Below are 16730 nucleotides of genomic sequence, written 5' to 3' on the forward strand. Positions count from 1 at the left end.
GGATTTAAGACCTTTGTCACCACTGCTGGCTTTCCTTTTGGTTTTCTGAAAAAAAATTGTCTCACTATATAGTATATGCTGGTTTCAAGTTTTCCATGTGATTTAGGCTCTCTTCTGTTTCCACATGCTTGGATCATAGACATATGCTACCATAGCTGGCCCGAGGAGTTATTTTAACACATAAGGTACTCTTTAGGCATGTATATTTTTAGACCATTATTGTTGACATAGTATCTTTAATATACAGTAGTAAAGGTAATTATATAATATTCAGTTTTATTGATGAAACAAACTTAGGCAAAATGCAGATGGATCTGCTATTTCAGAATTTTCACAAAGGAGACTAAAATTTTTTAATTGGTACATATTTTCATGAATTATGTCTTAAAACTTTTCTGTGTTTTAAAACACACAAGAAATTATACATTTAAAAGAACAGTCATAGCTAACAGTGTATTTATTATCCAGCTTTAGATGCATTTGCCCTAAACTTGCCTAGAATCAAGACTATGACTGCCCTTCCTGTAATGCTTATGTGATCAGATTTGTGTGTATGCTTTTGATTTCTCTCCTGATCTGTAGCCCAGTAGATCCAGCTATCTACTTGATATGCCCACTTGGTGTTGACAGACAGCTTAGACTGCTCATCTCCAGATCTCACCTAGATTTCTGTTCCCACTCACCTGCCACTCTTCAGTCTGCTGTAGCTCCCTTCATGATAAGTCTGTTCTTCTCTAGTGGCCTTGGACAAAATGTTGGGGTTCTGCTTCCTTGACATCCCATGTGGAAGTTATCAGTCAATCCTGCTGACAGTTCTTGGAAAGTGCATGTAACTCTTCCTTCCCAATTTGAACCTGCTAACCTTGTCCACGTTACTGCTCCAGGTCATCGTTAGCGCCTCCCAGCTGCTCTTCTGCTTGGACTGTGCATTTCAAGCAGAGGAGCCGGAGAGATCTGAGAACATCTAGCAGTCAGCGGATGCCTTTCCTTTGCTCACGTAGCTTCCCAGTCATTGAAACGACTCTCGCATCTGCGTGTCCAGCGGTTGCGCACCGCTTTCCTAGGCCATGCTGCCAGCACTCTGTTCCCCAGTCAGGCCGCTTACCGTTTTGGCCTTAGGGGCCCTCAGCTTTATGCTGAAACCCTTTACTCTGACCGTCCTTCTGGAAGTCTCCAGCTTTCGATCTCTTCCTCGCATTCATGGTCATTATACTCTGGATCAAAGCTATTAGACATAAATTAAAACCCTCGGGCAGATGTCCATTTTAGAGTTCTTGTACCTTATTTGATTTTGGACCCTTCCATATTTTGTATTCTGCAAGGGATTGCTTTATCTTTTGCTATGTTTATCCAGCATTTCAACTGGCTTTGTCAGTCATTTTGTCAGAATTGAAAATCTGATTTATTTTTATTAAGCAGTTAAGCTAAATTGTTGTTTTCTCTGAGTAATTCTGTTTTTCTTTCTTGGAATAAAGGATGGAAGACTACAGACAGGGGATCACATCTTGAAGATTGGTGGTACAAATGTGCAAGGAATGACCAGTGAACAAGTTGCTCAAGTTCTAAGGAACTGTGGGAATTCCGTGAGGATGCTGGTGGCCAGAGACCCTGTTGGTGAAATTGCAGCAACACCTCCTACCCCGGTGTCCTTACCTGTTGCCCTGCCTGCTGTAGCCACGAGGACCCTTGAGTCTGTGAGTATAGAAATCATTCTTCTCTTTTTTGAAACCATTCTTCTTACATCACAATGTATCCTTTTTGGTGTGGTATGATGTGGGGTGTGTGTGTGTGTGTGTGAGTGCCTTGAAGCCAGACATCCTCGTCTTCATCTATTGCTCTCTCCCTTAGTTTTGAGACAGAATCTCTTGCAGAGTTGAGAGCCTGCCTTTTTGACAAGAATGGATGGCCGGCACTCCCCTGGGATCCAATGTCTGTCTACCCAGAGTTGACATCCTGGTTTATGCTGCCATGCCTAACTTCTAACATCTGGCACTAGGGTTAGGAACTTTGTTCCTCACACTTGCACAGCAATTGCTTTGCTGACTGAGCCATCTTCTCATTTTCCCTCCCTGTCTTCTCTTCCCCATGACTAAAAGCAGGAAGAGAAAGCCTCCTATAGTAACAACTGTAAAGCCAACGTTTATCTTCAGAGACATCCCTTAGGACTTCTGAAAAGTTATTTGTTTGTCCATACTGGGAGCAAGTTAAACAGGAGTTTTCTATGATAGAAAAATAGTTACTTTGTTTAATTTCTCCAGGTTGTACTGATAACTGATAACATTGTGTTCCCAATGTTACTCTACCTCACTGGAATTTTCTCATCCATCGAAGGGCCATGAGGCACTGTGATAAATGGGACTGCACTCTATCTATTGTTTAGTTTCTGGTGCTGATGCTTAGAATTGAAAAAGTATTAGATGTTATATCTTGCCCTTCCCTTGGCTTTTACATTTTTGTTAGGCTTGTGATTCCTTCAGGAAATAGTCTGAGGTCTTTCTCGATGGCTGTATTAATTTTCTAGTACTATGTTACAAGTTGTTACACATTTAGCAGCTGAAGCAGTACCTTTGGTTGGTTTGCAGTCCCATAGGAATTCAGCATGGCCTTGGCTGGGTTTTTTGCTTAGCTTCTTGTAAGGGTAAGTGAAGGTGTTGGTTCTTCTGGACTGTTCTTGACATCTGGGCTCATGAGCCTGTTCAGTGAGGTGGAAGAATGCAGCTCTGTGCTGTACGAAGGATGGATGGCCTTTTCTTTGTTGGTCTCCAGCCAGAACATCTTTCAGTGGACCCTTATAGTCCCCTCATTCCCATCTTTCTTGTATGACCACTCCACCTTCAAACTACAAGTTGATCTCCTCTGTTTAAAATGTTTTTCTTTGCCCTTTCTGTTACCAGCAGGAGAAAACTCTGCTTTTAGGAGGGTCTCTATTAGATTAGGCTCACTTGAATGATCTCCCCTTTGTCATGTAATTTTATAAGCACAGGGGTAGGTCCAGAGATCAGGAATCATGGGAACCATCTTAAAATTCAGTTTGTCACAGAAAAAACTTGGAAAGCTGGCTGCACAGATTGACTATCTATAGAGTTATGCAACTGAAAATGTAACAATTTCTGTGTTATTTCCCTACAGGACAGTTCTCTTTTTGAAACTTACGATGTTGAACTTGTTAAAAAAGATGGACAGAGTCTTGGGATTAGAATTGTTGGCTATGTTGGAACAGGTCATCCAGGTAAATAAGTCATTTCTACTTCATATTTGGGATAAATATAAAGGATGTTAAGGTTTCTACATAATAAAATTAAGTACCTTCAGACTTTAATTTAAAACTCACAATAAAACCGTGAATCTATAATAGCAAGCAGTTACTTTCTAGTGATTAGACCCACATTTTGTCTCAGTGGTTTAACAGCTGGCTTTGCAGTCAGTACCACAGGAATTTAAAGCGCACTCCATTTTGTACCATTTGCATTTCCCTTTCCTTTGCTTCTAACTTAGTTCTGTGTTTAATACTGTGTGATTGTTAACATCATACAGTATTATGACAAGGATAAAATAAGTTGATCACTGCATATGCTGTTTATTGTGAATGCTCAAAATGTATTGTTTTGTGCTTAATTATGAGAAAAGTAAGTGTCTCAGTCAGGGCTTTTAGTCCTGCACAAAACATCATGACCAAGAAGCAAGCTGGGGAGGAAAGGGTTTATTCAGCTTACACTTCTATACTGCTGTTCATCACCAAAGGAAGTCAGGACTGGAACTCCAGCAGGTCAGGAGGCAGGAGCTGATGCTGGAGCTCAAGCATCCATGGAGGGATGTTACTTACTGGCTTGCTTCCCCTGTTTTGCCTAGCTTGCTCTCTTATAGAACCCAAGACAAGCAGCCCAAGGATGGCACCGCCCACAATGGGCCCTCCCACCCTTGATCACTAATTGAGAAAATGCCTCACAGCTGGATCTCATGGAGACATTTCCTCAAGGGATGCTCCTTTCTCTATGATAACTCCAGCTTGTATCAAGCTAGCACACAAAACCAGCCAGTACTATAAGATAGAATAAACATTTTATTAGGACCTTTTTTTTTCTTTTATATAAGGGGAATTTGGTGTAAGAATACTTGATTCTAGTATCTGAATAAAATTTTTTTCAGCCGTTCCCTGAAAGTTAGCAGTACCTTTGACTCCTGGTCTTCTCTTGGTTATCAAAGAATCACTTGGTTAAATAAAAGTAAACCTTTATAAAATATTTGGTAGTTACATGAAAATTTAGTTATGAAGTGATTTAGTTTTTCTGAAAAGTAGCAAGTATAGAGTGTTAATTGCTTAAAAAGAATTGTCATCATGCATGGAGCATGTGGAGAGATTAGGAGTATTCACAGGCTACTGTGAATACTCTTGTCTGTTGTGAATACTGTTACGTCAGATCGTCACTCGGTTCTACTTTAGCCTAATGAAATATCTATTTTCAACATTCTGATTCTTCTATGTGCCATCATTTTTTTAGGATCAGAATTTAAATAAGTCCCTTAAAAACTGAGTATAAACATAAAAACTAACATTGTGCCAAACATGTTGAGTCATTACCCTGTCTTCTGCCTGGCACAGAACCCGTGCTTGAGTTCCTAAACAATGTCCCAGCGCCTAAGTGGAAGTTAGTGAGTGAGAGAAAAATTAATGTTTGTCTTACTGAGTGCAGAAAGGAATCTTTTTACTTACTTACCCTCACAACCGTGAGGGCTTGGGTGTTTGGGGGAGGAGGAACAAGGGAGTTAAGAAATGAGACATTTGACATATCAGCAGGTTTTAAATAACTTGTACCTCGTTGCATTTATTGTTGGGTTTTTGATGTTGGGGGTTGATCCAGAGTTGTTGGTGTTCTCCTGTAATGCCACTGTAGCAGCTGAGTGGATGGTCACTTGAGCTCACAAGTTTGAGGCCATCCTGGGCGACACAGGGAACCTTCATTTTAGAAACCAAAACAAAAAAGTCTATTTAGAGAGTGTAATTAAAGTATAAGAACCTTTTCACTGCTTAAAGATAACTGAACATACATGTTTTAGTTCAGAAGCAAGCGACTGTCCTGGCATGGCAGGACAAGACTGAAGTTTGACAGGAAAATTCAGGAGGAAGGTTTAGAGCTGGTAATGAGAAAGGAGGGGGATTAGATAGGGAAGACACAAGGCGAGACTTGATCAGGAGGCGACAGGTGCAGTGGTGGCCTGCTGTCAGGCTTTGTAGAAGGAATACTGTGGAAGATGATATTGGACAATATTTTCCTGTTACCTGGGATGTCATTCAAGATGTCTTGGTGTTGTTATGCTGGCAGTGGGAACTTAATAAAAATCATTAAGAGGTACTTTTTAATTTCTCAATTTTCCTTATAGTTTTCTCTTGGGAATGTACTTTTTATATGGTTATTATTTTGGTAGTTATTTGTGATTAAATATTTAATTTTACAGTGTAAGGATTGTTTAATGTTGCTGAGCTCATTCTACTTTTTAAAGTCATTAGATGTGTACAGGGGTGTGTGTGCCTTAGACCTCCCACGGAGAGGTCGGAGGGCCGCCTTTTGGTGTTGGTTCTTCCCACCTTTATGTGTGTTTCTATGATTGAGCTCACATAGCCAGGCCATCTCCCTGCCCCATTTCTAACTTTTTGAAAGAGCACATGTGCTTTTCTGGATGACATACATGAGCACTGAACTAAATATAGGCAAGAATACGTGTGAGTCTTGTCATGATGCTAGTGAAAAATGATGTGCGCTTCCGCTGAGTTGGCAGTGCGGGCGGAGATCGACCAGGGTTCATCTGGCCCTGCAGACTCCCAGCCTAGAGAGACATGCATTCTTCGAGGTTCCATTACTGATTATTTTTCTAGAAGGGTAGTCATCAGTCAACTCACTTTTAATTCAGGTCACTTGTGATGGTGACAGTTTGAAATAATCCATCAATTTCCCTGCAAGTGTTCAAAATAGTATTTATGAAGTCTCTAGTCAGCCTCTTTAGCTAATTAACCTCTTGATAGAATTTTGTAATCAGGTCCTAATTTTAGCTTTCTTCCTTTTTCTATGTGTCTGTGTACCTTCAGGGGAAGCTTCAGGGATTTATGTGAAAAGTATAATCCCAGGCAGTGCTGCATACCACAATGGCCAAATTCAAGTGAATGATAAAATTGTGGCTGTAAGTAATGACTTTCTATTATACATTTGTCACAGGTTAGAGAAATGTTTATCTTCTATCATATGACAGAGAAGAAGAGGGGATGGCTTAGTTTAATTTTATGATGTTTGTTTGTTTGTTTTAGTTTATGCTTTTATGTATATTTTGAGACTGATCTAGAACTCAGTACGTAAACCAGGCTGTCCTTGAATTCAGAGACCTACCTGCCTCTGGCTCTCAAGTGATGGGATTAAGGTGCACTCCACCATGCCTAGTTCATAAGGTTTAAAAAAACAACTGTATTAGTGCAGTGAAATCACGTTGACTTAGGCTTTTACAGGACTTTTTTTTCTAGTCAAACAAGAAATAGTCCACTAAACATATTTGTAGGAAAAAAATGTGCATTTACTTACATGTATGCATGGAAATGTATCTGAAAGATGTTTTATGTCCCCTGGGAAACACTCTTTAAAAGTCTGGCATTTACCCATTTTATATACAATGAAGAATCTTTTACCAGTTCTTCTTCCTGCTCTTTTACTTAGAATAATTTGTGTCCACCAAAAATATAAATACTTTATGTATTTGAGAATATAGCCTTTTGCTAGTTAAAACTACCCTTTTAGTTGTAAATATCTCCGTGCTTTGCTGTCTGTTCATGTTATACCCAGAAGTGGATGATGATCAGAGTCCATGTAAGGAATACTGGCCTTGGAAATGTCTTGATGATTTGTAGGGTCTGGGGGCCAGTAGAAGCATTGCATGATTCAGGAAAAGTTAGGAGGAAATGGAAACCCGTGGTCTGGCCTGCCTGGCTTCCTGCACATATATTTTTCAGAACACTAGAAGACCCAATGATGGGAAATGAGTGTGTTTCTGTGAAAAATATCACAGAATAATACCACACAGGGATAACACTTCAATTTTAGTAATTAATTGTTGTTATATTTTGAGAATAATGTATAACAATTAACCAGAGTTTATAGCTTTTTAAAGTTTTAAAATTTTGACTATCATTATAAATTAAATGCCTTTACCTCTGTCAGGCTGATACTTAAATGTGTGACTTAAGAATATACGATTATAAGATTGAATTTGTTTTTTAATTTACATGTAAGTTTGTCAGCAAAGCTAGTTTTTTATTCTTATTCAGACTACTTTCTGGTCTAATATGCAGTATTTGGGGGAGTAAAATTAGCTACCCCATTTTACTTAGCAAGGCCAGAATCAAAAATTGGAGTAGCTGAGAGGCCAGAGGCTGAGGCGGGAGGAAGCGTGACTGAGGCCAGCTTGTGCTCTCTACTGAGGAGGCCTCTGCACTACCTGGTGAGACCCTCTTTCAGAAACCAAAACGGAAGTGATGGTAGTTTACTTGCTACTCTGCTCTATCTCTTGACCTCATAGGTGGATGGTGTGAATATTCAGGGCTTTGCTAATCAGGATGTTGTTGAAGTATTGCGGAATGCGGGGCAGGTGGTGCAGCTGACCCTTGTTCGAAGGAAAACATCTTTACCTGCTTCTCCATTTGAACAGTCTTCAAGCAGAGGTAATTAATGCTCCTGTCCTCCTCTTCTCCATGGAGTTGGGTTTGGAGGAACAGCCAGGCTTTGGAGATTGGTCTGGGAGTTTGGGTAGGAAACTCGTGTAGTGCAGTGTGGATAGGTGAGTCAGCTGTCTGCCTTGCAGAGGCCTTTCCTCAGTCTGCTGCATGCAGTATACCAACCCAAATGCCAGGAAGAAGCAAGCACTGACTGCGCGCGCCCAGAGCTCTCTACATGGACAAAGAAATCATGTTTTAATCTAGGACCCTTCATTTGTCTTATTCCTTGACATTTCTTTTTATTTGGGGGGGAGGAGGGGGGGCGGTTTCCAGACAGGGTTTCTCTGTGTAGCCCTGGCTGTCCTGGAACTCACTTTGTAGAGCAGGCTGGCCTCAAACTCAGAAATCCACCTACCTCTGCCTCCCGAGTGCTGGGATTAAAGGCATGCGCCACCACTGCCGGGCTCCTTGACATTTCTTAAGCTTCAGATCCCAGATTGCTTTTATGAGTTTTAACTCTAGTTGTCTTTTGGTCTGCCTTTGAAAAATGGTGAGAAAATAAAACAGAAAATTTTATCAAGAACACTTTTATTAAAAATAATGTTTATTATCAGTAAGGTTATAAAATAACAAATCTTCATTGCAGAAAAATACATAATTTTTTGGATATCAGAGGATATCTTTTGGGAGATAGTTTTCCTTTTCCACAAAATTGGTTCTGGAGATTGAACTAAGGCCATCAGTCTTGGCAGCAAATGCCTTTACTAGCTGAGCCATCTTTCCGGACAGTGTGGCACACAGTCACACTACTGTGTTATTAACATTCTGATGGTACATGTTCCTTTGCTTTCTCAGGAGCTCTGATTGGCATTTTATAATTAAAAAATATTTTTATTTTCTTTGTGTGAGTATTTTTATTTGCATGTATGTCTGTGTATCACATATGTGCCAGGTGAGTATGGAGGTCAGAAGAGGGAGGGCATCGGATTCTTGCACCTGGAGTTACAGACAGTTTTAAGTTGCCATGTGAGAGCTAGAAATGAAACCCAGATCCTCTGGAAGAGCAGCCAGTGTGTTAAGCTACTGAGCCATCTCTCTAGGCCCTCTAATTGGCATTTAAAAAAAAAAAACAAATTATTATTAACTCCAGTTTTACTAGGCATGGTGATGCATATCTTTAATCTGAACACTCAGGGCACAGAGCTCTGCAAATTTCTAAGTTCAAGTCCATCCTGGTTATATAGTAAGTTCTAGACCAGTCAGGATAAAATAGTGAGGCATTGTCTCAAAAATTAAACAAGCAAACTCAAGTTCCAAGGGATCCGAGTGTTCTTGTCTGATCTCTAGGCACCAGGCAGGCACACAGCACACATATGTACATGTAACCAAATCACTTATGCACATAAATACATCTCAAAAGAAAAAAATATTGTATTAGTTACTGTTCTCATTACTGTGACCAAATACATACCAAGAAACAGTCTTAGAAAGGAAGGATGGGGTCAGTCACATTAGGTGAATAACCAGAGATTCCTTTTTTTGTTGTTTTTTTGTTTGTTTTGTTTTTGGTAAAGGGTCTTCTCTATGGACCTCATAGAGATCTGCCTGTTTCCTAGTATCGGGGTTAAAGGCATGCACCACCACCACTTGGCTAGAGATTTCTTTCTTAGTTGTTCTAAATCCCATCAAGTTGGCAGCCTAGAGTAATCTTTACACTGTGTGTGGGTCCACACTTTTGATTTTAGCATTCAGAGGCAGGTGAGTCACTGAGTTCAAGGCCAGCATGGTCTACATGGCAAGTTCTAGACCAGCAAGGGTTACATAGTGAGACCCTGTCTTAAAAAGGAAATCAAATAAGGCATGGTGGCATACACCTTTAATCCCAGCTCTCAGGAGGCAGAGGAAGGTGGATCTATAGAGTTTGATGCCAGCTTGGTCTACAGATTGGGTTCCAGGACAGCCAGGGCTGTGCAGAGACATCTTGTCTTGAAAAACCAAACCAAACCAAAGAAAACCAAACAAAAGATTAACCTTCAGAATTGTTGAGTGTTCTTGGGAGCTGTGTGTGTACATTAATGACTACCCTATCTTTAGAACTTCCCTATATTTTGTGTTTGAAACTTCAAGTCACTAACTTCAGTCTCTCTTCCTTGGTTACTGTCATTTAACTGTTTCTTTGAGTTTGACTCTGCAGAAAGCACAAAGGGTAGAGCCATGCAGTGTTTGTCCTTCTCTCCTGAGCTAATGGTTCTTCACAGAGTATCCTCCACACCATCCATGCCTAGCAACCGATTAGACTTCCTCTTAAAGAATCAATAATATTTATTGTTTGTATATGTGCATTTCATTTATGTATTTATGCTAAGTGTTCACTGAAGCTGTGTCCCTGTCTTGGTTATTATAAATAAATAATGCTTCAATTAATGATAGACCTTTCTTATCCTAGTGCTAGGTATGCATTTATTTATGGCATCAGATGATTAATGATCTAAAAAATACTCTGTGAGTGGTTTTAAAGTCTCATGTTACCATCTCAGGAGTTTAATTGGCTGTATGTTTGAGCTCTTTGTTGTTAAAACATTGCAAGCATATAGAGAAAGGAACAGAGGGAAATGAACACCCACTCACTTTCACTTCTGTCTGACAGTTGCCATCTTCCCATATTTCTTTTGAATCATTTTAGAGTGGTGTAGCAATCCCAAAGATAAGGATGTTTTCTTAAACAAACATAATATTATAACCAAGAGAAGTAGCAGTAATATCTAATATTGAATACTTTGTATGTATTTAAGATTTCCCAGTTGGTGGTGCCAAGATCACTCTCTGGGTAAGAGGGTAAGAATGCTCATTGCATAAGCGTGAAGACTTGATTTCTTGCCCCAGATCTGTGCAAGAAACTGAGCATGACTCTGAGTGTGCTTGTAAACCAGCACTGTGAGGGACGGAGGCAGGAGGATTGCTGGGGTTTCATGACTGCCAGCCCAGTTCCAGGTTTCTCGAGAAATTCTACCTCAAAAGAGTAAGGTGGAGAGAGAGATGCAGCAAGACACTGCAATCCTCATCTAGCCTCCACATGCAGGCACACCAACACACAGATCATATGTGTACATTCTCAGACAGACAGACACACCCACACACCACACATGTATGTTTCCCAGTTGCTCTAAAATGTCGTTTGCATTTTCTCTTCCTATTCCTTTTGACTCCTCCCTTAAAATCCTCCCTAAACCATGTGTCCCACATGTGGTGACTCTGGCTTCTGAATGTAGAAGAGCCCCTGATCCCTGCCTGGTGCTTTTATCTTCTTTTCCTAAGGGGTTAATTTTTGACACTAAAATGCCACAACCTGAATTTGATTATTTCCTTGCAGCCTTGTACTAAAAAAAAAAAAAAAAAAAAAAAAAAAAACTCAAACAGCTTTTTATTGGTTCTTTGTGAAATTTCACATCATGTACCCCAATCTCACCCATTTCCCTGTCCCCTCGTTCCTGCCCTCCACCCTTGCAACCTCTCCCCCAAAAGAAAAAAATCCTACTGTGAAAGCTGTAGTGTGTCATAGTGTGTCTCACAGTTACCCTTCTGTCCATACTTCTTTGCTTGTAAATGTTTATTGCAATGAGTCACTGGTCCAGCTTCAGTGTCAACTCTCCTGTATTGCCCTGGCGAGGTTCAGGGTCTGCTCTCCTGAATACTGTAGCTTGTGAGGGGCAGGGCCTGCTCACCTGCCTGCTGCAGGGTGTAAGAGGCGAGAGACAAGGGCATAGGGGAGGAGAGGATCGTTTCCTCATCCATGTCACTCACTGCACAAGAGATGAGTGGCCTGCCATCTCTCCCACACTCATACTCTGCTCACCCACAACTCTTCGAGACCCCCTCCTCCCCCGCCCCCCCCAGGTAATGGGGGTGGTGTCAGCTCTCCTGCTCTCAGCCCTCAGGGCCAGCTCTCCCATGGTGCCCAGGTGAGGGATCAGCCAGTTCTGCACAGCCCCCAGTCATCAACATGGTACCAGGTAGCAGCCCAGACCAGGGTTATCCTCCTGGAAACAGACCCCTGCTGCTGCAGGGCCATAGACCCAGACAATGCTCAGTGGTAGAACAGGCGTGTCACCATGATCTTAGGTGGCATCACTGCTACTCTTGCCTTGATTTTCTGGTTCTGTCTCTCCTCATTGTGCTCGTACCCGTCTGCTGCCCTTTCTCTTCCATTTCTCTACCACTTCCATGCTCCTCTTAGTGCCACCCCGGGGGACGTGGTGTCTGGGCTTATCTCAGGAGTGGTCTCGGGAGTGATGTTCCCTGCCCATGCAGTGTGGCACTGAGCAGGAGTCATCTTGGGTGTAGTCTGCCTGCCTGAGCCTTCCTGGCTCTGGACTGGTGGTTGTCTCAGGCTAGCTCCCGGTCTGTCCCAGTAGTGCCAGACTGGTGATTATCTTGGGTTTGTTCCTACCTGGACCCTGACCCTGTGGGCCCAGGTGGGTGTTGTCTTCTCTCAGGCTACACCTCATACTTGTAATAGAAATTCTTTTTCAAAGACATGGAAAGATGGCACAGTGATTAAAACTCTTGCTGCTTTTACAGAGAACCCACATGATGGCTCATGACCACTTATAACTAGTTTTAAGGGATTTGATGCCCTCTTTCTTTTGAAGTCAGAAGTCCCACACTTGATGTATATACATGCATGAAAGCAAAATCATTTGTTCATTAAATCATAAATCATTAAAAATGATATATTAAAATTTAAAACATTCTTTTCAAATGATGGGATTTTTTTTTTTTTAAAAACCTGAAACTCTCTAAAGTGTCGCTTGTGCAGCCTTTCTTCTGTTGAAGAGACACTTAGTGATTTGCTGGCAACTTTGCTGAACTTTATTTGCTTCAGCTGAGGAAAAGGGAGGCACCATCTACACCCTGGAGAGCTCTTCCATCTCCAGTCTCTGAGTTTGCATGTGTGGCTGTTCTCATGGGCGTGGTGGTCCAGCCTATTCACAAATGTGGCTTAATACCTTTCACGTCAGCAAGAATGTGCAGCCTTCTGGTGATTCCTTCTTTCTAAAGCTGTAGTAAATCATCTCTCTCTGTATTGTCATGGTTCAACCTTGCCTTTCACTTTCATAGTTTGTACACTTTCTGTATTTCCTCATTCTTTGAATACTGTCAAGCTATCTTTGTGATTAACTACCTCATAGAACAGTGTAGTATAAAGGCATCACATGCAGGGAGGTCCTGGGAAGTGAAGTAAACTCATTTGGATACAGCCCCCACCCCCAACAGGACTAGTGATTTAAGTCACAATTTTTATTTCAGAAACTGTTGCAGAGCCACCTAAAGTACCAGAACTAACAGGATCCCCGAAACCAGAAGCTAATTTGAGTACGGAAGCAGAGGAAATTGGAGAAAGACGGGACAGTCTGAAGAAGGACAGTGTACAAGGCTTAGAAAGACCAGGTCGGCACTCTGCTTTGGAGAACGTCAGCTTGTTATCTCTTAATCATCTCTTCCTTGTAGGTGATGTGGCGTGCCATACACAGATCAGATGCAGACCTATGCAGTAAAGGCAGCATTACACCAAAACTCTGTAAAGTTACAATATTCTAACACCCAGGTAGCAGCCAACGGCCCATATAAAAGTAGTTTAGATCTTGATGGAAGATCGTACAATTTAAGATGGGCTATGTTTCTAGGCATGTGCTATCATTGTAAAGTGCTTGCCAAGCATGTCTGAGGCTCTAGGGTCAATCCTTAGTACCACCACCAGCCTCACACTCCATCTCGCAAAGTTAAATGAAATGGGGTATTTTGAATGTAATCTTAACATAATGTTAAGATATTTGGTAGTTTGTGCACCAAATGTATTTTTGTTTAATTGTGTTTCAAATGCATATTAGTCTGTAATAACTACATAGCATTTTAATCACTACATATTCTTACTTAGATTAAGAAGTATTCTTACTTAGATTACTTATTTAGATAGATATAAATTATATTTAAACCTAAATATTATATTTATCCATCTATATAATCTATCATCTATATCATCTGTCTGTCTGTTTATCTGTGTGTTTCCTCTTTATGAAAGTTAATAACATGAATTTTTCATATATTGCATCTAATAACTAGGCTGCTTTATATCTAATTTTGAATTGTTTCCAAATTTGACCTTTGATACTGTACTTGACACTTCAGGTGTCATGAGGACTCCCTTCTGCAGTCAGTTATAACTTGGTTCCGTCTACAGAGATCCTCAGCTAAGTGAAACTTCTTAAAATATTTATTACATTCATGTTCCAGAGAAGTAGGCTTTTACCTTTTTTGTGTTAGGAAAGGTAGCCAGAAAGAAGGTATTAATGTCTCACTCAAAATAAAGGTTTAGGAAAAAAAAAAAGATAAAGGTTTAGAAGTTCCCAGACCCCTTCACATTCACTAGAGTACAATTAACTGTTACTCTTTTAATTTAGTTGAGCTCAGATAAATATCAAAGGATTACTAGGTAAAAATCAAATAATCTTAAAAGTAGTCTTGGAAGTATTTTATCTGATTACTGTTGTCATTGTTTTGTTTGTTTTTGAGACAAGGCATTACTGTATAGCTCAGGATAACCTAGAACTCACAGCGCTCCTGTCTCCACTTCCCCTATGCTGTACCCATGCTTGTTTCCCTTTTCTCCCCCACCTCCCGCTCCCACCCCACCCCCATGCGATTTCACAGTGTAGCCCTGGTGGCCTGAAATTTGCTGTGCAGACCAGCCTGGCTTCAAACGCAGAGATCTGCTTTCTGCTGCTGCCTTTTAAGTGCTGGGATTAAATACGAACACTGTCACGTGGACACAGAATTGTACTCATGTTTTTAAAATGAATTTTACTGCATTTTTCCAGCCTCTCCTGGCTGTTGCGCCATTAGTCAGTTTCTGTCTTACCTGCATGGTGAACATGGTCTTGTTATATATAGCCTTCTATGCCTTGTTTTGTTTTGTTTTGTTTTTGGTTTTTTTTTGTTTTGTTTTGAGACAGGGTTTCTCTGTATAGCCCTGGCTGGCCTTGAACTCAGAAATCTGCCTGCCTCTGCCTCTCAAGTGGTGGGATTAAAGGCGCTTTTTTCTTTTTCTTTCTTTTTTTTTTTTTTTTAATGTTGTTGCTGTTTTTTGTATTTTGAGTTGCTGCAAGTAGATTCGCCTTTTCCTCTGGCCTTTGAGCTGTGCTTTAAAACGTGTAGTTGTCTGTGTTTTCATTGTGTGCCTGAAAGGTAAAAACAGCCCCAAGGGAACTGGTAAAGAGGCAGTGTTTCTTCGTTTCAGTGGACCTTCTGCCGTTCTGCCTCTGACTACTATGTAAGCAGAGAGTTACTGCAATACATTGCAGATTTTATTCAGAATCATTAAGCAGATATGAAACTACACTCGGAAGAAACTGAACGGGCAAACTGTTGAACCTTTTAAAGATTTTGGTAAAGAAAGGTGGTGTAGTGGATAAAGGCACTTGCCGTGAGCCTGAACCCAAGGCTAATTCTCAGAGTCCCTGAAAGGTAGGAAGGAAATAGTCAGAGGCGCATGCCGCCTAAATGATTTTGGTACTTTTTTTTTTTTTTTTTTAAGATTTATATGTATATAAGTACATTGTAGCTGTTTTCAGACACACCAGAAAAGGGCATCAGATGTCATTACAGATGATTGTGAGCCACCATGTGGTTGCTGGGATTTGATCTCAGGACCTCTGAAGATGCTCTTAACCACTGAGCCATCTCTCCAGCCCTTGGTACTTGTTTTAATAAGATCTTTGATTAGCTGTCCCCAAATGTAAATAGCATATCAGTTAACATAGTGATTTCCTGGATGTACTTTTGGAAGTGGAGTCCTCTAAGTTCTTTAGTGTACATTAGTCTTTGTCTCTGATTCTGAAGTTAGTCTGTTTAACTTTATGATCTGTAGTATGTAATTAAGCATTCTGTGCAGCCAGAGTGAGCGGGTATGAAGCTAGAAGGGCTGAGGCTGCGGGTGACCTTTGACTGTAGGCAGATGCTTATGTCACTTGGGATGAGTGTTCTCTGACACGTCCAGTCTTACAGCAGAAATGAGAAACTTAAAACAGCCTGGGACCCTTCCATCCTCTGCTATTGGTATGGATGTAGGTGCAGATGATCGTTTTAGTACCTAGACTTTTATCTGTTGGGCATTCGACAGACTGGTGGCTACTCTGAGAGTCTGGGGAAGAGTATATGGAGAAGAGGTCTGGCACTTCAAATTTGTCTTAACCTTTAACATGGCAGGAGTACTGTAAAGATACTAATATCCTAGTAACTAAGCAGTAAGAAAAGGCTGGTGTAAAACCGAAGCTTCTGCCTGATAAACCTGGTTTTAGCTGGCCAGCCACCCTCTTGTCTGTCCTGGCTTGTGGGAGCCTAGCTGTGTTGTTTCGCTGTCTCCTTGATTACAGTGATAGCTCTGTACACATTTACACTCCCCTTGGAGTGGAGGAATGGTACTGAAAAGATTAACATTTAAATCAAATCTGTGCAAGATCTGCAAATAAAACTAAGCCAGACAGATAGGATATCTACACAGAGATTGTATATTCAAATTTCACTTGTAATTCCTCACTCCCACTTCCCCTTAAAGTGCCCTAAACAAAGCCCCTTACAATTTATCCACAGGTTTTCTGTAAGCTTTCTATCAGTGTTGTAAGTCACATTTATTTACATACCAGGTAGATTTAAATGAATACATTTCCCTCTTACCTCACCCCTCACCTCCCAAGCTGAGCTGTTACTGAGGAATTTATTAGTTAAGTGTGTCTGGCTCACTGTAGCCCCGACATTCTCTTTCTCATAGATGCATATCCAGAGGAAGTCCCAGGCTCTCCAGAAAGTGAGCTGAAATCCAGATGGGAAAACCTACTGGGTCCAGATTATGAAGTAATGGTATGTTTTAAAAAATATTTTAATAGAAAGTTTCATTTCATGTTATTCTCCTAACAACTATAATTTAAAATGTGAGAGTCAAAGAAGACGCAGGCTGCCTTCATTGTTTTCTTCCTGTCTTTCT

General features: G+C 40.8%; 1 protein-coding gene across 3 annotated transcripts in view; it reads left to right on the plus strand.

Moving 5' to 3' along the window:
- The window catches only part of Patj (PATJ crumbs cell polarity complex component), a 300765-nt gene that overhangs the window by 23953 nt on the left and 260082 nt on the right, over positions 1 to 16730 (plus strand). For all 3 annotated transcript variants that reach the window (XM_052176811.1, XM_052176808.1, XM_052176809.1), the window contains exons 8-13: positions 1476 to 1694; positions 3130 to 3229; positions 6083 to 6174; positions 7558 to 7699; positions 13001 to 13141; positions 16518 to 16606. In XM_052176811.1, the coding sequence (XP_052032771.1) occupies positions 1476 to 1694; positions 3130 to 3229; positions 6083 to 6174; positions 7558 to 7699; positions 13001 to 13141; positions 16518 to 16606 (783 nt within the window). The remainder of the gene's footprint in view (positions 1 to 1475; positions 1695 to 3129; positions 3230 to 6082; positions 6175 to 7557; positions 7700 to 13000; positions 13142 to 16517; positions 16607 to 16730) is intronic.

Source organism: Apodemus sylvaticus, chromosome 3 (genome assembly GCF_947179515.1).
Source record: "Apodemus sylvaticus chromosome 3, mApoSyl1.1, whole genome shotgun sequence".
Taxonomy (NCBI): Eukaryota; Metazoa; Chordata; class Mammalia; order Rodentia; family Muridae; genus Apodemus; species Apodemus sylvaticus.